We start from the raw sequence: 18,906 nt of genomic DNA, 5'->3' as shown, positions 1-18,906 counted from the left end.
GTTGCTTGATTTTTTTGTTGTTACTGGTGAGTTGTAGGAGTTCTTTACATATTTTGGATATTACCTCTTATCCAATATAGGATTCAGAAAAATCCGTTCTCATTTAGTAGGCTGCTTTTTATTTTTATTTTTCTGGTGGGGTGGGGGGCGGTGAGGCAGGGAGAGAGGCAGAGGGAGAGAGAGAGAATCTAAAGCAGACTCCTGATCTTGATGCAGAGCTTGATCTCACAACCCCAAGATCATGACATGAGCCAAAACCAAGAGTTGGATGCTTAACTGACTGACCCATCCAGGTACCCCCTGCCTTTTGAGTTTTTTTTCTTTTTTTTTAAGAGTTTATTTATTTGAGAGAGAGAGAGAGAGCATGTGTGCACAGGCAGGGGGAGCAGCAGAGGCAGAAGGAGGAGCAGGCTCCTCACTAGCAGAGAGCCCAATGCAGGGCTTGATCCCAGGACGGGGATCTTGACCTGAGCCGAAGGCAGTCACCCAATCGACTGAGCCACCACCAGGCACCACTGCCTTCTTGTTTTGATGATGATTCCTTTTGCTGTCCAGAAGTTACTCAGTTTGATGTAATCCAATCTATTTGTGCTTCAGTTTCCTTTGCCTTTGGAGTCAGATTCAAAAAAATATTGCTAACACCAATGTTGGGGGAGCTTACTACTTGGGTTTTCTTCTAGGAACTGTATGGTTTCAGGTCTTACATTCGAGTCTTTCATCCATTTTGAGTTGACTTTTGTGCATCGTGTAAGACAGTGGTCTAGTTTCACTCTTTTGCATGTAGCTGTTCAGTTTTCCCAACATCATTTATTGAAGGGACTGTCCGTTTGCCATTGTATGTTCTTAGCATCTTTGTCATAAATTTGCAGTCCATATATGCATGGGTTTAAATCTGGGCTCTCAATTCTGTTCATTGTTCTGTGTGACTGTTTTTATACCAATACAATACTGTTTTACTATAATTTTACAGTTTAGTTTGAAATCAGAGAGCTGGATACCTCCACCTTTGTTCTTTTTTCTCAAGATTGCCTTGGCTAGGGCAGCCCGGGTGGCTCAGCGGTTTAGTGCTGCCTTCAGCCCAGGGTGTGATCCTGGAAACCCGGGATCGAGTCCCATGTCAGGCTCCCTGCATGGAGCCTGCTTCTCCCTCTGCTTGTGTCTCTGACTCTCTGTGTCTCTCATGAATAAATAAATAAAATCTTTAATAAAAAAAATTGCCTTGGCTATTTGGGATCTTTCGTGATTTCACACAAATTTTAGAATTCTTTGTTCTAATTCTGTGAAAAATGCCAGTGGAATTTTGATAGGGATTGTACTGAATCTGTACATTGCTTCGGATAGTATGCACATTTTAACTATATTAATACTTCCAATCCATGAGCACAGAATATCTATTTATTTGCCTGTTTTTCAGTTTTGTTCATCACTGTCTTACAGTTTTCAGAATATAAGTCTTTCATCTCCTTGGTTAAATTTATTCCTGGATATTTTATTCTTCTTGATGCAACTGTAAATGGAATTGTTTTCTTAATTTTCAGTCTGATAATTTGTTACTAATGTATAGAGACATCAGATTCCTATATGTTGATTTTGTATCCTGTTACTTTACTAAATTCATTTATTAGTTCTAACGGTTTTTGGGTGGTCCTTTGGGTTTTCTATATATAGTATGCCATTTGCAAACAGTGGCAGTTTTATTCTTCCTAACTTGGGTGACTTTTTTCTTGCCTAATTGCTGTGGGTTGGACTTCTAATATATGTTGAATGAAAGGGGCAAGACTAGGCATCCTTGTCTTATTCCTGATCTTAGATGAAAAGCTGAAAGCCTTTCACCATTGAGTATGATGTTACCTGTGGGGTTGTCGTCTATAACCTTCATTATGTTTAGGTAAATTTCCTCCATATCCACTTTGTTGAGAGTTTTTATCAGGAATGGATGTTGAATTTTGTCAAATGCTTTTTCTTTATATATTCTTTTTTAAAAAGGATTTTATTTGCGAGTGCGTGTGAGAGCATGAGTGGGGGAAGGGAGTGGCAAAGTGAGGAAGAGAAGCAGACTCCCTGTCAAGCAGGGAGCCCAACTCAGGGCTCGATCCCAGGACCCTGAGATCATAACCTGAGCCAAAGGCAGATGTTTAACTGACTGAGCCACCCAGGTGCCCAGATCAACAGGATTCTTATCCTTCATTTTGTTAATGTGGTGTATCAGCTGATTGATTTGTGGATGTTGAACCATTCTTGCATCACTGGAATAAATCCTTCCTGATCATGGTAAAAACAATCCTTTTGATGTGTTGTTGAATTTGGTTTGCATATTTTATTGTAGATTTGTGTGTCAGTGTTCATCAGTGATCCTGGCCTACAATTTTGTTGTGGGTTCATGACATCCTAGTCTGGTTTTGGTATCAGGATAATGATGGCCTCATAAAATGAGTTTGGAAGTATTCCCTCCTTTTCAATTTTTTTAAAGAGCTGAGAAGGTCAGGTATTAAAACTTTTTTGCATGTTTGGTAGAATTCACCAGTGATGCTTTCAGGTCAAGGGACTTATGTGTATTAGGAGGGTTTTTGTTGTTTGTTTTGGTTTTAATTTTCAGCTATTCCATTTTATTTTTCAAAATATCTCTGCCCAACAGGGGACTTGAACTCACAACCCCAAGATCAAGAGTTGCACGTTCAACCAACTGAGACAGTCAGGTGCCCCTTGGGAGGTTTTTTATTTTTAATACAACCTCATTACTAACAATCGGTCTATCTAGATTTTGTATTTCTTCATGATTCTGTCTTGGAAGAATGGCATTTATCCATCTCTTCTAGGTTGTCCAATTTGTTGGCATAGAATTATGTGTGAAGTCTCCTGTGATCCTTTGTATTTCTGTGGTGTCAGCTATGAATCTCCTCTTTCATTTCTGATTAGTCACTTCTTTTTCTTGGTTAGTCTAGCTATAGTTTAATCAATTTTATCTTTTCAAAGAACCAATTCTTGTAGATCTTTTCTACTGTTTTTAAATCTCTATTTCATTTATTTCCCCTCTGGTCTTTATTACTTCCTTCCTTCTAGTGACTTTGGGCTTCATTTTTTTTTTTTTTTTCTAGTTCCTTTAGTTGTAAAGTTAGATTACTTGAGATTTCTCTTGCTTCCTTGAGGTAGGCCTGTATTGCTGTGCTCTTTCCTCATAGAAGTGCTTTTGCTGCATCCCAAAGATTCTGGTATATTGTATTTCTGTTGTTTGACTCTAGGTATTTTTTAAATTTCTCCCTTGCTTCTCTGATCACCCATCACCGGTTGTTCAGTAGCATGTTGTTTAATCTCTACATTTTTGTGGGTTTTTTTTCCAGTTTTCTTGTAATTGATTTCTAGTTTCATACCATTGTGGTCAGAGAAGATGCTTGACAGGATTTCAATCTTCTTGAAATTATTAAGATTTGTCTTGTGGCCTAACATATGACCCATCCTAGAGAATGTTCCATGTGTACTTGAGAGGAATGTGTATTCTGTTGGCTGGGGGGTGGAATGTTCTGCTCATGTCTGTTAAATCCATCTGGTCTAATATGTTGTTTAAGGCCAATGTCTCCTTACTCATTTTCTGTCTGGATGATTTATCCATCAATATAAGTGGGATCTTAAAGGCCCCTACTATTGTTGTATTGCTGTAAATCTCTCCCTTTAGACGTTAACATTTAAATATCATAGTGCTCATATGTTGGGTGTGTATATATATATTTACACTTTATGTCACCTTGTTTAATGGACCCCTTTATCATTATGTAATGCCCTTCTTTGTCTCTTAATAGTCTTTGTTTTAGAGTCTCTTTTTGTCTGTTAGGAATATAGCTACAAACATCTTTTTCCAACCTTTCACTTTTGGTCTGTATTTTTTTTTTTTTTTTTTTTTTTGAGAAAGAGAGAGAGAGAGAGCAGGGGTGGGAGAGGAAGAGAAAGAATCTTAAGCAGGCTCCATACTGAGTTTGGAGCCTGATGCCCAATGCAGGGCTCTATCTCATGACCCTGAGGTCATGACCTGAGTCAAAGTCAAGAGACAGACACTTAACTGAGCCACCCAGATGCCTCTGTATGTTCTTACTTCTGAAGAATAAACTTTGTTTTTTCCTGAGCTTCCTCTTGTGGCTGCAAATGACTGACTATTTCATAAAAGAATACAAATCACAGCTGTAGGCTGCTTCTCAAGTGGTCAAGCTCAAGACACAGGCCAGAAGTGCAGGGCATGGAAGCTCAGCTCAGGGGAGTGTCTGCTACCTGCCTTTTGGGACTACCTGAGGAGGAGCAGGAAGGGCTATCTAGCACACCCACCACTCCCACCCACTCCTTCTGGGGGCAGGGCAGCTGGACACCTCCATGCAAGTGGAGTGGGAGCCCCCTTACCCAGCAGGGCTGTGTTGTCCAGAAGCATCCTTCCTTTGTCTGCAGACTCCTCAGTGTAGACATCCCCAACCAGCAGCAGCTTGATGGCCTCTTGCTTCACTCCATCAAAGAAGTTGGACTGGATAGTGCGAGACACGGACCGGGCCCCATCCTTCAGCTTACCCACCTGCCACAAGCCAGACCATAGGTGGTATGAGGGATTCATGCAGGCCCTCCCTCTCTCCCTGTGGCCTGCCCCTACCTTGGCCTTCCCTTCTAGGGCCCGGCTGCCTGTGAACATCTTGCTCAGGCTGTGTCCATTCAGAGACCACATGGCTTTAAAGGATTCCACAAAGCGGTCAGCGATGGGCTTTGAATTCAGGCCGAGGCTCTCGAGCTGTAGATGAAGGACCTGGATAAGAAATATGGGACAGATGTCACTGTCTTCTCACATGGAAGCTCCCATCACCCATAGCTGGTTCGGGGGGAATGTCACCAGGCATCATTCTGGTGGGTTCCTTATTTGGCAGGCTGTGGCTCATTCTGTGCCTCTCCAAGAATCCTTATAGCAAAGAATGGGGCTTCCTACCACAACTCACCCAACCTGATCATTCTATCAGCCCTCCTCTGCCCCCCTTACTCCTAACCTCCTCTATCCCCCACCCCTGAGCACCAGAGGGATGGAGAGCAATCAGGGATACCCAGCAGGCAGTGGTGACTCCATGCCTTCCCCCCAGTGGTGAGCAGGAGAGGTGAACCAGGTACTGGGCCAGCAGGCCACTAGACAGACTGAGATCTCCCTCCCAGGCTTCAGATTCAGCCTCATCTCAGCCAGCTTCACACTGCCCTTGCCCAACTGGATATCCACAGCAATCATTACACAGAACCACTGTTATTCAAGGTGGCACCTGGCAGCTTTGGGCCACCACGTCTGGGATGCATTCCTCAAAGAGTGCCTAAAAATGGGGCAAAGGCCAGCCAGGAAAACCTCGCTCTTAGCTTCCCAGCACATCTCTGCCCCACATTACCACTGTTAGAAAGTTAGCCCAGTGAGGTCACCCTCATCTTGCCAATGGAGGCATGGGATATAACCCAGGTGGCCCAAGGGGCCTCACACAACAGGGACAGACCTCGAGTGCTATGAAGCTCTGCACTGTGTTGGTTCGGTCCAGGCAATCAAGACAGTTCATCCGCAAAGTGCCTTTCTGAAAACTTTGAAAAACAAGAAATGCAAATGGTTACAAATTGTAGTTGAAGGACCAAGGGCCATAGCACAATGGCCTACATATGACTGGAGGCCTCCAAGAAAACTGGTGCCCACACTCACCTATTCTGGTAGCCCACCAGAAGCCCCAGAACACACCCCAAGGGACCCCAGCACTGCTGGCGTGGCACATACACTCTTGGCCACCTGCACGCCTAGGTTGTTATAACAGATGCCAATTCTCACTATTTGCTACAGTTATATCCTAAAAAGTTACCATGAACAATCAATGAATTGAGAGGCACCTGGATGGCTCAGTTGGTTAAGCATCGACTCTTGATTTTAGCTCAGGTCATGATCTCAGGGTTATGAGATTGAGCCTCGCATCAGGGTCTGTGCTCAGTGGGGATTCTGCATGCGAGTCTCTCCCTCTGTCCCTCCTCCTGCTCTCTCCACCCCATAAAATAAATAAATAAATCTTAAAAAGAAAAAAAAAAACAATTAGTGAATCGAACCATTAGCAGATTAGCCAATGCCAAACTACTGCTCCCAGGGGAAATCCAGGGTTAGGTTCCTGCAAGCCTCTGCTCTCACACATCTTCATCAACCACTCAACATACAACCTTGTTTTATGTGTGTTTCTGTTTAAAGGCACTTTAATATAGTTTGTTGACTTATTAACACTGGATTCCTAGCCAACTGCACTATAGCTAACATACCCAAGCAAAGCTTCTCTATCATAGGTATTTCCCCATCTGACACATCACAGCCACTTTGTGCTTGGGAACACCTTACAGCTCTTTGCACCACAGTTGGGGAGAATTTTAAACAGCGAAATCACCAATAAAATGCACAAAAATGTGACCATGTGGCACTACACGGACCATAAAAAGGATGCTTTATAGTAGAAGAGCTGAAACCAAAAGGCAGAGCGTCGCCTTGTTCTCCCTCAGCTGGGAATGTGGCGTACTGAGACACTCGAAATTTTCACAGTTCTGAGCATGTCTGTGAATGACTATGAATGGGCTGTAAGTATTGATTTGGGGGTTACACATAAACGTTAGCAATGGACAAATGTGCAAATACAGAATCTGTGAATGCAGAGGATTGACTGCATTGTGATTTGAGGAAGGTAGGCTTCCTTTTTTTTGCTCAGCTCTGAGCAGGAAAATCTATACCCCATGCCCTCCTGGCAATGGGGCTGATGTTAGATGTTCCTCTTCACTCTCATGGGCTTTCATCAGTTTGAACAATGAATTCTATGGCCACCATAGCTCCATGTTTTAACCGAGTCCCTTTATTTATAATTTATTTTGCCAGAAAACCAGGTTTTGCCACCTACTCACAAAATTCAAAAGCACATTCTGAAGGTGGGGAGGGGAAGAAGGCTGGAACCTGGGGTCCCCCCCATCCATGAGCCTGTGGTCCAGGAAACTGCACTTGTTGGGAGGACCCCTGGCTGCTCCGCCAGTCACCCAGCAGGAGGACGAGGACGCAGGTGGAGACTCACCGTGGACTTACATTCTCGCCCTTGGTGAACACGTCAAAGTCATCCCAGTGGAGCTTCAACTGGGGCCTCAACAAATTCTCCAATTTCTCTAGCTTCCCACCTTTGGCCAGCTGATGGAAGTCAAAGTTTATCATAGGTGTGTCGCCGGCGTGGCAAGAAGCCCAGAGCAATTTCTGAAAGTGGAAAGGGAGAGAGTGGCAGGGGAGCGAGGGACCACAAGCCTCGCAGGCTGGAATCTGTGAGGCTACCCCAGGCACTCGCTAGAGCCCACAGTTTATTTTAAGGCATGTGGTGGACCAAGCTGTTTATCAGTCCCGACCCTGAAAGGGAAAAACAAAGACTTGCGGATGAGGCTGCAAAGAGCATCTTGCCTGCAGCAGGGCAGAAGGGCCTCCCTGGGCAAAGGACAGCCGGAGGTTCAGCCCCCTGGCTCACAGCCCTGAATGGACATCCCCCCACTGCAGGGCCCTTGGGAGGGCACTCATGAGGGGAGGACCACGCTATCCTGTAGGCACGCAAGTGCCCTGGGCCCATCAGGGACAGCCCAGCCCAGCAGGCTGTGGAGCTCATAATCCAGCTCCCTGTTGCCCAGGTAACCAGTCCCATCCTGACAAGTGCAAGCCCCAGGGGGGGTGTGCTCAGTGGTGCCCAATTCTTGCATCAAGGTCCCTGTGAGGGGGGAGTGCCAGAGGCATGGTCCCATGAGACTTTAGGATGGGGTGACAAATGGTCAGGGTCGGTGGGCCCAGGCTAGTACAGGACCCAGAGGGGAGGCAAGGCCAGAGATGGGGGTGCATAATAGGTGGACCCCAGGCAGCTCAGTGTTCCTGACAGAGGCTTTGCCTTCCTCCCACGTGAGGAACCTCCCAGGCAACAACTCAGCTTTCTTGAGAGCCCTGTGGTAGATGAACCAGCTGCCTCCCCAGAGCACCGGGGCTCAGACCCGCCCCACCCTGGACCCTCCTGTGTAGCTTCAGCTTAGACTTGTCCAGAGAGTCTGATGACCTTGAAAGATTAGAAGGGCTTCAGAAAAAAAAAAAAAAGAAGGGCTTCAGGCCTTCTGGTCCCTCCAACTCAAAGTGCCCAGCGCTGTACCCAGAATGCCAGGCAGAGCGTGGCTCTGACCATCAGGAAGGTCTCGCTATGAAAAAAAAGTCAGCTGAACTGACCTGTGTACTTCTTGGTGACTTTACATTTTCGAGTGAGCACCTTGTCCCACTGTGGCCTGATGATTGCAGGCTGGCTGCTGGTGCCCGGACTTCAGGGCTGACAGAACCGCAGTTCGGTGTGGCACCGGCAGGTCTCCTCCAGTGGCATTCCCCTCCCCTCTCCTACCTGCCCCCCCCCCGCCACCTGGGCCACAGGACCACTGCTGCCTCCTACCCCACGAGTGACAAAAGAGCCCATCATCAAGGGGGCACTTCCTCCAGATGATGGGGACCTGAGGGGATCCCCTCTCCATAACTCAAGACATCAAGGGAAAAGAGATTCTGTTCTTTTTTTTTTTCCTTAAAATAAGCTGTCAATGTTGCTGCCAAGATGGTTGGGTGGGGAGATACTCAGCAAGCTGTTGCCAACAGCAACAAACCAAACAGGAAAAGCAGGTCTGGCCAAATGAAATTGGCCACCAGGAAGTCTGCTCTGAGCACATGGCTTTTCTGAGCAGAGGGAAAGGAGCACCCACTGGGTTCAGCTCCTACCAGCCAGAGGTCAGGAGTTAGGAAGGCAGCAAACGCTGCTTCCCATGAGGTGAAGTCTGGTTTCACTCTCCCCATAAGGGGCTTCTGTGACCTTGGAACAACCAGAGGGCTTTTCTTCACTTCCCATGGGAGACATGGGCCACTAGGATAGGAGTGTGGTCATCGCCCACAGCTCATTCTGGAGCTTTTTTCACCTAGTGGACTGAATATCCTTGGGACTCTGGGAACAGGGAGAGGCCCTGGGCAAGGTGGGGCGAGGTAGGTGGAGCCGTTCCTTCTACCTGTTCCTTCCCTGTTCAGGCCCCCCTGCTCCCACCCCTGAAAGTACCCAGAGGAGCCGGGCAAAGGAAGCAGCTTTCAGGGACAGCCCAGAAGGGGACAGAAGATTTGAAGGTTAAAGTTATTAGCAGGAGGAAATCATGTAAGATTCCTTGCTTTAACTCCACCAGGAGCTCTGAAAAACAGCTCCATGCCAGGTGCCCTGCAGGTGTTTGGGTGAGCTTGCCAGGAGGCCCTGGCCTGCAGCAGAGCCAGACCAAGGAAGGAAGGGGGAGCTCAGGCTCCCAGAGCAGTGAGGGGCAGCAGGGCGAAGCCCACATGTGTGCAAGGTGGTGGTGATGGGGGTGCGTGCGTGCACGTGTGTCCAAGAGAATGGGAAAGAGGCCTGGCTAACCTGAGCCCTCAAAGCCCCAGTGGGAGCCCCGGAGGAAATGCAGCCGGAGATGGGAGATGCTTTGTTTTGACTTTGAGCAAATTCCTAAACCATCAGTTCATAAAAATTAAATTTCATAGATCAGGAGTCCAAATCACCTCATGCTACAGAGCTGGTGGGAAAAAAAGAAGCCTCCCCAAACATGGGGAGAGCACTGCTGTCCAGTCCAGCACAGAAGCCTGCCTCTGAGCGGGGCCCTCACCTCACTCACCCACCACCCCACCACCCCGGGCGCCAAGAAGCAGCACGGCGTTTACCTTGAAGGCTCTGTTGAGCACCTCCTCTCCGCCTCTGCTCCCCAGCAGGTTTACGACCACTTGCTTCCCATACTGCTCCTTCAGAAGCACCATGTGTCTGCAGTGGAACAGGGCAGCACCGTGAGCCCAGGTCACCAGGACACAGGCTGACAGCCCCACTGTCGAGGGGACGGGGTGCAAGAGGCACCTGTTTGGCACTAGAGGGTTGGGAGGCGCTGTTTCCCAGGACCCAAAATGGGGAATTGCGGGGATGAGCAGAGAACCAGTCTCTCCTTGCCATCAACCCCACTGTCAGGGTACAAGCATGTCAACAGCCTGCTTGCATGCAAGACAGGCCAAGAATAACTCACAGCATCTCAGACTTCTATGGAGGCATAACATCAGAGGAAGGATATGCCGGACTTTCTGTCAAGTACCACTATTAAATCTAGAACAGCTAACTCAGCCTTTTATTAACCGAACCCTAGAAGTAAGACGTGCACATTTCTGAACTTAATCTCTCATTTCACTTAGTACCTTCCTTCTCTAAGCTAGAAAAGCTGGTAGGAGGTCTGTTAACCTCCACGTCTAACTTTTATCTAAGTGCTATATTTTATTACGTGTAACCCAAACAAGAAGGCACAGTAAAATTTCAGGCTTTAGGAAAATAGCCCTAGATCAGAGATTTTTAAAAATACATTTGTTGTGGGGCACCTGGGTGGCTCATTTGGTTTTGGCTCAGGTTACTGTCTCAGGGTTGTGAAATCAAGCCCCACACGGGGCTCTGTGCTGAGCACCAGAGTCTGCTGAAGAGTCTTTTCCCTCCTTCTGCTCCTCCCCCTGTGCGCACTCGCTCTCAAATAAATGAAAAATTTTTTAAAAATACAGAAGTTGAAATATTATGGAGAGACTAATATTTATGCCTTAGCACTAGCTTTTGAAAAGTTAACCTTACAATCTTAATAGGAGGAATGCTTAAATATAATTTTAAAAAACACAGGGAAAAGACCATGCAAAAAGCAGATGAAAACCGTATTTTCATCGTGCAATGTTTATAGAAAAGATAGAAAAAAAAGACTAGAAGATGGTGTGCCACTATATTAAAAGTGGTGGAATTTTTTTTTTTTAAGATTTTATTATTTGTTTATTCATGAGAGACACACACAGAGAAAGAGGCAGAGACACAGGCAGAGGGAGAAGCAGGCTCCGTGCAGGGAGCCCGATGTGGGACTTGATCCCTGGATCCCAGGATCACGCCCTGGGCTGAAGGCAGGTGCTAAACCGCTGAGCCATCCAGGGATTCCCAAAAATGGTGGAATTTTATGTGACTTAAAATTTGTTGTACAAATGTACAAAAGTACATTTTTGTACTTTCCAAATTTCTAGGATGACAGGTTTCTTTACACAAAATGTTAAGTTAATTAGAACCAATTTTAGCCCAATAAAGGAAAGGTTATTCTCTCACCAACTGTGATCGGGGGTAGTTTGTTTAGGCCTCTGCTGACTTGTTAAGGGTGGGCTCCTATCTCTACTTGGCATAATTTTCTAGGGATGCTCCTGACAGCCCCACCCTCCCTGAGGTGTCCCCACCCTGGGAAGAGGCAGGGCTCCATCAGATCCATGCAATCTGGGTGAAGGTATGAGAAGAAATGGAGTGTGCATGACTCAACCCCTCTGGGCTCTTCTGCGTCTGCCCCGAGAGGTGTGTCCTGGCCAGAGGTCAAATGCATGGAGCCAAAGGGCAGGCTCTGCTTTGGTGGCAAGTTTGAGCTTCCCAGCTCTGTTAGCCACTGAACGAGCATCTGTGATCTGGGAGTGAAATGCGAGGAAGCCACTGTGGCCCACATGCAGGCCCCCTCCCACAATGCAGCTTATCAGAAATAAGGCTGATGTGTGACCCCGCCAATGCTGCACCTGTTGTCTCAACTGGTTCCAAACCCAGAGGTGGAAGAGAAACAGTATCGCTCATCATACCAGCCCCAAGCATCTTAGATCAAATTATTCCTCCCTTCTGAGCTATTCCTTTATCTGTACCACAAAGCTAATCCTCCTCCTGGAAAAGATGGTTTTGAAGACTAAACAAGACAAATAAAAGTGACAGCTTAGTGCCTGGCACGTGGGAGCTGGTTTTCCTTTCCTCTTTTTAAAAAAAAAAAATTTGTAAGAGATGTATTTATTTGAGAGGGGGGGAGGGAGAGAGAGAGGGAGACAGAGAGAGACAGACAGAGAGAGAGAATGCACATGTGCGAGAGCACAAGCACACAAAGATAGAGGGAGAAGCAGACTCCCTGTTGAGCAGGAAGCCTGATGCAGGACTCCATCCCAGAACTCTGGGATCATGACCTGAGCCGAAGGCAGATGTTCCACCCATTGAGCCACTCAGGTGCCCTCCTTTCCTTCCTTTTAATTTTAAAATAATACACCTATTAGCAATACACTACAACTCACCTCAGGGCTCCCAGGGGGAGCACTGGAGCCCACATGGAGGCCAGTGAGACTCAGCCCGGCTTCCCTGCTCTGGGCACCCAGGGTCCTTCCCCTGCCTGCCCACCTGGGGACTGTTGTGTGGAGCTCCTTGGAGAACTAGGGGACTTTTCAGGATACCGGGAGTCAGGTACGCAGGGCACAACTGAGTGGCCAGCAGGGAAACACACTCTGGTGTCTGCCCTGGGACTGCAGATGGCAAGTAGCTCCACACAGAGAGGGAAGAAGGAGCAGGGGCCCAGCATCCTGCATAGGTGAGACCCCGGCACCGCTTCCATAAAGGGTTAATACCTCCATTCAAACTCTACCAGGGAAATGAGATCCTCCTCAGGCCAGCACAGCCAAAGGGCTGCTCAATGTACCCCCCCTTCCCCCAGACAGGAGGTGCCCAAGTGGTAACAGTGAACAACCCACGGAACAGTACAGCATTGGTCACAGGTATTCCGTGTGTACTCAAACAACCCAGGTTTTGTGGGGTGGGTTAGGGGGGATGGTTAAGGGATTGACTCTGGACTAAACACATCAAAGACTGGAGAAACTCCGGATCCCTGGGTGGCGCAGCGGTTTGGCGCCTGCCTTTGGCCCAGGGCGCGATCCTGGAGACCCGGGATCGAATCCCACGTCGGGCTCCCGGTGCATGGAGCCTGCTTCTCCCTCTGCCTGTGTCTCTGCCTCTCTCTCTCTCTGTAACTATCATAAATAAATAAAAATAAAAATAAATAAAATCTTAAAAAAAAAAAAAAGACTGGAGAAACTCCTGAGAGCCCCATGATATGCCAGAGATGGGGGGCACCCCTCTGGGGGCCTGCAGCCCTGCTTCTCAGGATCCCCAGTGCCCCCTGCGGTGGGTCTGCTGGACAATCATGTGCCCTTGCTCCTACATGTCACTGAAATGAGTGCATCGGAGCATCACCCAACATGTAGCCAGGCAGCTCCTACCCTGGGCCTGTGAGGGCACATGGATCTCAGCTGCCTCCCAGCTAGGCTGCTTGAGGAAGGGAGCGTGCAGGGAGCCACGTTTCCAGTGGCAGCGGCCTGTCAACGGGCTCATGGTCTTGAACACTCCTGTGAGAAAAGAGAGGGCTCATCCTCAGTGCACACACCACGCACTAACAGGATTTAAAAATGTTTAAGTCAGCGTAAACATGCCAAAAAATATATATATATATATATATACACATGTATATATATTTTATATGTATATACATATATTTTAAAAGCTCATCAACACAAGGCCTTTGAAACAAGCCCAGGAGGCATGTCCTTTCCCTTCTACTTGTGGTCAGCTGGGGAGGAATCTGTTTTCAATTTCCTAGGAATATGTAATGCAGATCAGCATCTCCAAAAGACGAGTCCATCTACACAACACGCAGGACACACTAACAGCATTCTGAAAACAGGGAAGAGCATTTTTATCTGCACATTACACTTCTCTCCAGAGTGACAGCCCACTAGTCATCATGAGCTCATTAGCGGTCACGGTCGGGCTGCTGTCACCAGTCTGTGGTAAACAACAACGATGCATGCAGATTTAACGTCCAAATCAAGCTTCGGGTAGAATGATTAATACACTTAAAAAAGAATCACTCTTGGAATTTTGACAACATTCACTAATTTTTAAAATTAGTATTTAGATTAAAAATCCAAATATTTTAAGAGGCAATTAACTATTTCAAATACAAGTTACTGTTTAGGTCAGTGATGGATTTTAAAAAAGTTCTGTAACAGGAAATGTGTAATGGTCAGTCTGTGGTTCAAAAAATGAACTACAAAAAAAAAAAACAAACAAAAACAAAACAAAACAAAACAAAATGAACTACAGATCTGCCAAATGGTTTTCTAGAATGACACATAAAAAACTAATAGTCAAATCTTTAGTAGCGGGAATTGGAAAGACAACAGCACTTTTACTTCTCACTTTATACCTTTCTATACTATGACTTTTTAAGTATGGGAATGTATTACTTTTAAAAGAAAAACAAGCACCCAGAAATATCCTATGATTTAGGTTATCCCTTGTTAACTAGGACAAATGGATAAAGCTTTATTAAAAAAGGAAGTGGTAAGATAAAATAATTGCCAAGGGCTACCTCAGTCTTCATGAATTTTCAGGAAAATCTGAGAGCCACTAAAAATCCCATTTTGTAAACTCCCCTCCTCTTGCCCAAAGAACCAAACTAAAAGGCAGACACACGTCCAGGGGTTGGGGCCTTCCCGCTGTCCCCTGTGGTGCCATCTCATGGCGGGGTGGGGGGAAGACTCTCCAAAAGGATGACAGGCTTAGGACGCAGACAACCCTACCTGTCAAAAGCAGGGGCATTGGCTTCTAGGCCTCTGTTGAGTCTCAGATGATGAGAGCCAACCTAAAGTAAAGAGAAAAAACACTAGTGATTCCCCTTGCTCTGTGAACCCAGGAAGTCCTTCCCCGACCCCCTCGCTGCCATCCAGGCTGCACGCAGCAGCCTCTCACCCCTTGTCTGGCTGTGCTGCAGCTGGTCCTAACTGCAGCATGGACCCGGCGCTGGATGGAATCCTTCCAAAGGCAGAAGAGGAATCTCAGGATCAGCCCATGAGGCCCACGTCAGATCTGCAGACCTTTCCACAGTGCAGAGGGGAAGGTAAGCCAACCAGGAGAGAGACACCACGTCCCGACCTCCTCTGCAAGTCTGGGGACCTCGACCACCCCTAAAATCTGAGTTACCGCTACCTGCAAACTAATTTGCCTTATGATTTATAATTACCTATTTAACACTGAAAGTTTAAAAAACAAACTTAATGCAGCATATTGTTATTGCGGCCAGCTTGAAAAGGCTCTCTCTGAACAAACCTGTGAACACTGATCTATAAAGCACAGTATTGCCTTATAGTCTGATGAATAAAATAGGAATTCATAAACCTATACAGATGGCCGAGTGGATGAGTGGACAGATGAGCAGAGAGGTGGGCAGGTGGATGGGGGAGGAGAGAGGGCTCTTCCTTAGAATACCAACTGATAAATGTGGAGAGAGTGGTGGGAAAAATCACCATTTTACAACCATCACAGCAAAGAATGGTTCAGCAAAAATCACCTGTTAATAGTAAATATTAAGAGAGAGTTTGATGAGGAACAGGACACTAGCATGGTCTGAGTCTGCTCATAGATGCTTATTATTTGAAAAGGAAGACCTATTCACGATGAGTGAAGAAATGGAGTAGCATTGTGCCCGAGCGATGGAAATCAACCTCACTGATGAGGGGGCACATGGACACCGTGGGCTTCCAGTTGGGACGCTCTGACAAGGATGTGGTGGTGTCAGGGATCCACACCCTGAACCTGATCATAATGAAACACCTGGAAACCCCCACATGGCACCTTCAATTTAAAGAAAGTCTGCCTTCTCCAAAAATGTCAGTGTCCGAGGGACAGGGGCAGAGGAACTGTTCCAGATCAAAGGAGACTAAAGACATGACAATGAAGTGCAGGACAGGGTCCTGGCCTGGACCCCTGACCGAAGGGGTAAAGGCACCATGGTGGACACTATGGGGACAGTTGATAAAACTGAAATGTGGCCTGCAGGTCAGTTTAGAGGACTGTATCACTGTTACACCTGCTGAACATGTACCCATCCTGTGCTGATACATGAGAACAGGTTTGCTTTCAGGAAGAACGTGCTGACGTATTAAGTTAAGGAGATGTGATGTATGCAACCTACGGTCCGGTGGTTCGGGAAATAGCAGATGGCAGGTGTGTAGTCAGCAAGAGGTTAATTACCATTGAGTGAATCTGGGGACAGGACACATGGGAGCTCTATCTACTGTTCCTACAACTTTTCTGTAGGTCTGGAATTATGATAGAAAGTTTTTTGGAGTATAATGTTCAGCTTTGCTGGTTATTGAGTATAATGGTGGTGTCATTAGACTCATCTGTACCATCGGATGCTCACTGTTGAGTATGGACCAAGTGCTATTTCTAAGTCTCCTCACCACAGGTAATACATCTGTTCATCTTCATACATGAGGGAAGAGTCACTCTAGATCACTGGCTCCTCAGCAACAGATTTAGAAATCACTAGGATTAGGCATGTCTGTTGAAATGATTCTACAAATAAAGCCCCAAGTCCCTTTTGGTCCTAAGAAACCTTGGGCGTTCTTAGAAGAGCCTCAACCACTCGCTTACATTTTGCTGCTGTGTTTATTCTGTGCTCCTTTTCCCAGCAGCATCAATACCTGGCTGAAGAAATGTGATCCTTAATTCCTAAAACATGCACAGCCCAAGCTCTGAGAAGACTGCTCTATTCTGCACCCCAACGCCAGTCAGCTCCTGTCTTCTGGTCCTAGAAGGCAGGTGCTGGTGGAAAGCGAGCCCATGTTCCTCTGAGCCCCCATTGGTGAGATCCCTGGGGGCTGAAGCCCAAGAGAAGGGGCTGCTTGCTGTGCGTGAGTTTGTCCATCGGGGCAAGAAATCTTCCCTGGATAAACTGCAGCTGTTTTCAGAATCCTTCCCAGGGGAAGGCAGTAATGGGAGAGCAGAAGAACAACGGTTCAGGGCTCAGAAGCCTGGTGTTTAGTTGTGACGGGTTCCGTTACTGGACATGTCTGCCTCTCCCCAAATCATAACCCAAAGGTTCTTCTATAAACAGGAAGAAGTTGCAGGCACAGATGACTGGATGCTGTGATTTCATTGGGATAGCATGTGATCTGGGTATCAGGTGTTTTATAAGCTACCTGGTGCAGCTGTTTTGGGGTGCCCCCTCCCTTTAGCAGCTCCTGGAGTAAAACATGAAGTCTCTAGTGTAATGTATGAGGCTCGTCTCGATCTGGCCCTTGCCGGCCTTTCTGGTCTGATGTGTGGCCATGGCCCCCATGCCTTGAGCTGTGAGCAGCAAGCCTTTCAGCTCCTTGGACATGCTATGATCGCAGAGGCCACCACACCTGCCTGTGTGGTCCCCTCTGCAGGGCTGCCTTCCTCATCTGGGCAATGTGGCCCCCATCCCACCTGCGTTGGTTCAGACACCCACCCCCCTCAGTTGCTCCAGGGATCTCGGCCTCCTCTTTCATGGGTGCTCCTCACACCACACCTCCTCCTCGAGGCCGGGGGTAGGACCTAAAGTGCCCCCAGGTGCCCACAGATACTCAGTGAGTGGCTGTGGGATGAACAAATGGCCTGCTCTGAGGGCGGGGTGACAGGACACCTGGGAGCCTGGTCCTTGTGTCATCTTGATAGAGACATAATGTGGGCACAGTCCCCACTTCGCACATGGGAGGTGGGGGGAAGCCCTTACTCTGCTCTCCAGGTGCAAAGAGCCATGCTCTCCCAACACAACCTCGACGTGATCATTCACTTTACTAACATTAACAGCTACCACTTGTGTGCTCTCTGGGTTCTGGATACTGTGCTGAATTCTACTATGTGCAAGTGACAACTAATCCTCTCCGTAACCCCAGGAGGTCTACTGTCAACCCCACTTACAGAAGAGTAAACTAAGGCTCAGCAAAGATGGGAATGTCTCAGGGTTCTTTTTTTCTCTTTGAGATAAGAATCTTTTTCTAAGATAAGAACTTGTTGAAAGACTATGGTCCCTATTTCGGGAGCCAGAACTTGAACTGGGACCAGATCTTATAACTGCAAAGTTTACGCTCTGAACCACAGGATAAGCTACCTTGCGACCTTGGTTCTTTTGGTGATGGTTGCCTGTAAACACAGGAGCTGCGTGTGAGCACCAAAGAGTTGGGGCCCCATAGTGCGTGTGCAACTCTATCCTGAATTCAGTTCGTTTGCAATAAAAGTATCTTTCCCTCACCCCAACCTCTTATTTTGAAACTGTTGTGCTACAAGCCATCTCACATCCTTTAGGGGACAAAAAAGAAAAGTACAGCCACACAAATGAGCACATACAGTGCCGTGTACCCAAGAGTCTAGTAAACAGGGTGTGACAGGGCGGAGGCGAACAAACGTAGGCAAGGTGGGAACAGCAGAGACGAATCTACTTTGCATCCTCCTCCAGCTGCTGATGTCATATGAAGCTTCAAAACAGAGACCTAATTCACTTTTGCAAGACATGTCCCTATGCGTATGTTACAGGGGAGGAAGATTCTGAAGTGACAGGGGAGCAAAATCTTCAACGGGCTAAGAGTACATAAAAAATATACCCCCTAACTAACCATACCAGGAGAACAATTAGCTTTAAGGGTAAAATTCCAGGGTGGCTATTTATAAACCACAAGCCTATTTACATGGTAAAGATGAAATTGCTAAAGGTACATGGTTGCTAGGAATGGCATCAGGATCCGGGCATTTGTAAGGAAGGCACCAGTTTTCACCGCTGTGAAAATGTGCAAACAAATCACCACCCCAAGTCCTCTCTGCCTGACCCCACCCCAACACTCTATCCCTGGCAGGGCTCGTCAGTTCCCAGGGAGAGCCCTGGAGGGTGCATCACTGCAACTTAAAATGCAAGCTATCTGTCCAAAAATCTTTGCATTTTTCATCCAGCCTAAGTAAAGAAGGAGGGGAGAAAGTTCTTAATGGAGAAGAACAAGTAGAATCAATCCTCAGGCTTGCCATTGATAGATCATCACTGAAAGCTGTCCTCCTGGTCCCCTGTGAAGATGACCTAATCTCTCTTTGATGGTGGATGGTTGGAGAGGACAAACATGGGTATCAGACCCAAAGGTTAGCAAATCCTTAATAAGATTAATGAACTCTAAAGCATTTTGAA

The 18,906-nt window shown here is 46.9% G+C and overlaps 1 protein-coding gene across 2 annotated transcripts in view; it reads right to left on the bottom strand.

Moving 5' to 3' along the window:
- SYNJ2 (synaptojanin 2) overlaps window positions 1-18,906 on the bottom strand; it is a 98,534-nt gene that overhangs the window by 31,237 nt on the left and 48,391 nt on the right. For both annotated transcript variants that reach the window (XM_025422628.3, XM_025422626.3), the window contains exons 6-11: window positions 14,510-14,571; window positions 9,746-9,842; window positions 7,077-7,249; window positions 5,493-5,574; window positions 4,625-4,774; window positions 4,384-4,549 (exon numbers count right to left, since the gene is read on the bottom strand). In XM_025422628.3, the coding sequence (XP_025278413.1) occupies window positions 4,384-4,549; window positions 4,625-4,774; window positions 5,493-5,574; window positions 7,077-7,249; window positions 9,746-9,842; window positions 14,510-14,571 (730 nt within the window). The remainder of the gene's footprint in view (window positions 1-4,383; window positions 4,550-4,624; window positions 4,775-5,492; window positions 5,575-7,076; window positions 7,250-9,745; window positions 9,843-14,509; window positions 14,572-18,906) is intronic.

The sequence above is a fragment of the Canis lupus genome, chromosome 1 (assembly GCF_003254725.2).
Source record: "Canis lupus dingo isolate Sandy chromosome 1, ASM325472v2, whole genome shotgun sequence".
In the NCBI taxonomy this organism is placed as follows: Eukaryota; Metazoa; Chordata; class Mammalia; order Carnivora; family Canidae; genus Canis; species Canis lupus.
Note: the sequence above shows the minus strand (reverse complement) of the source record. Positions and strands in the feature narration are given on the sequence as shown.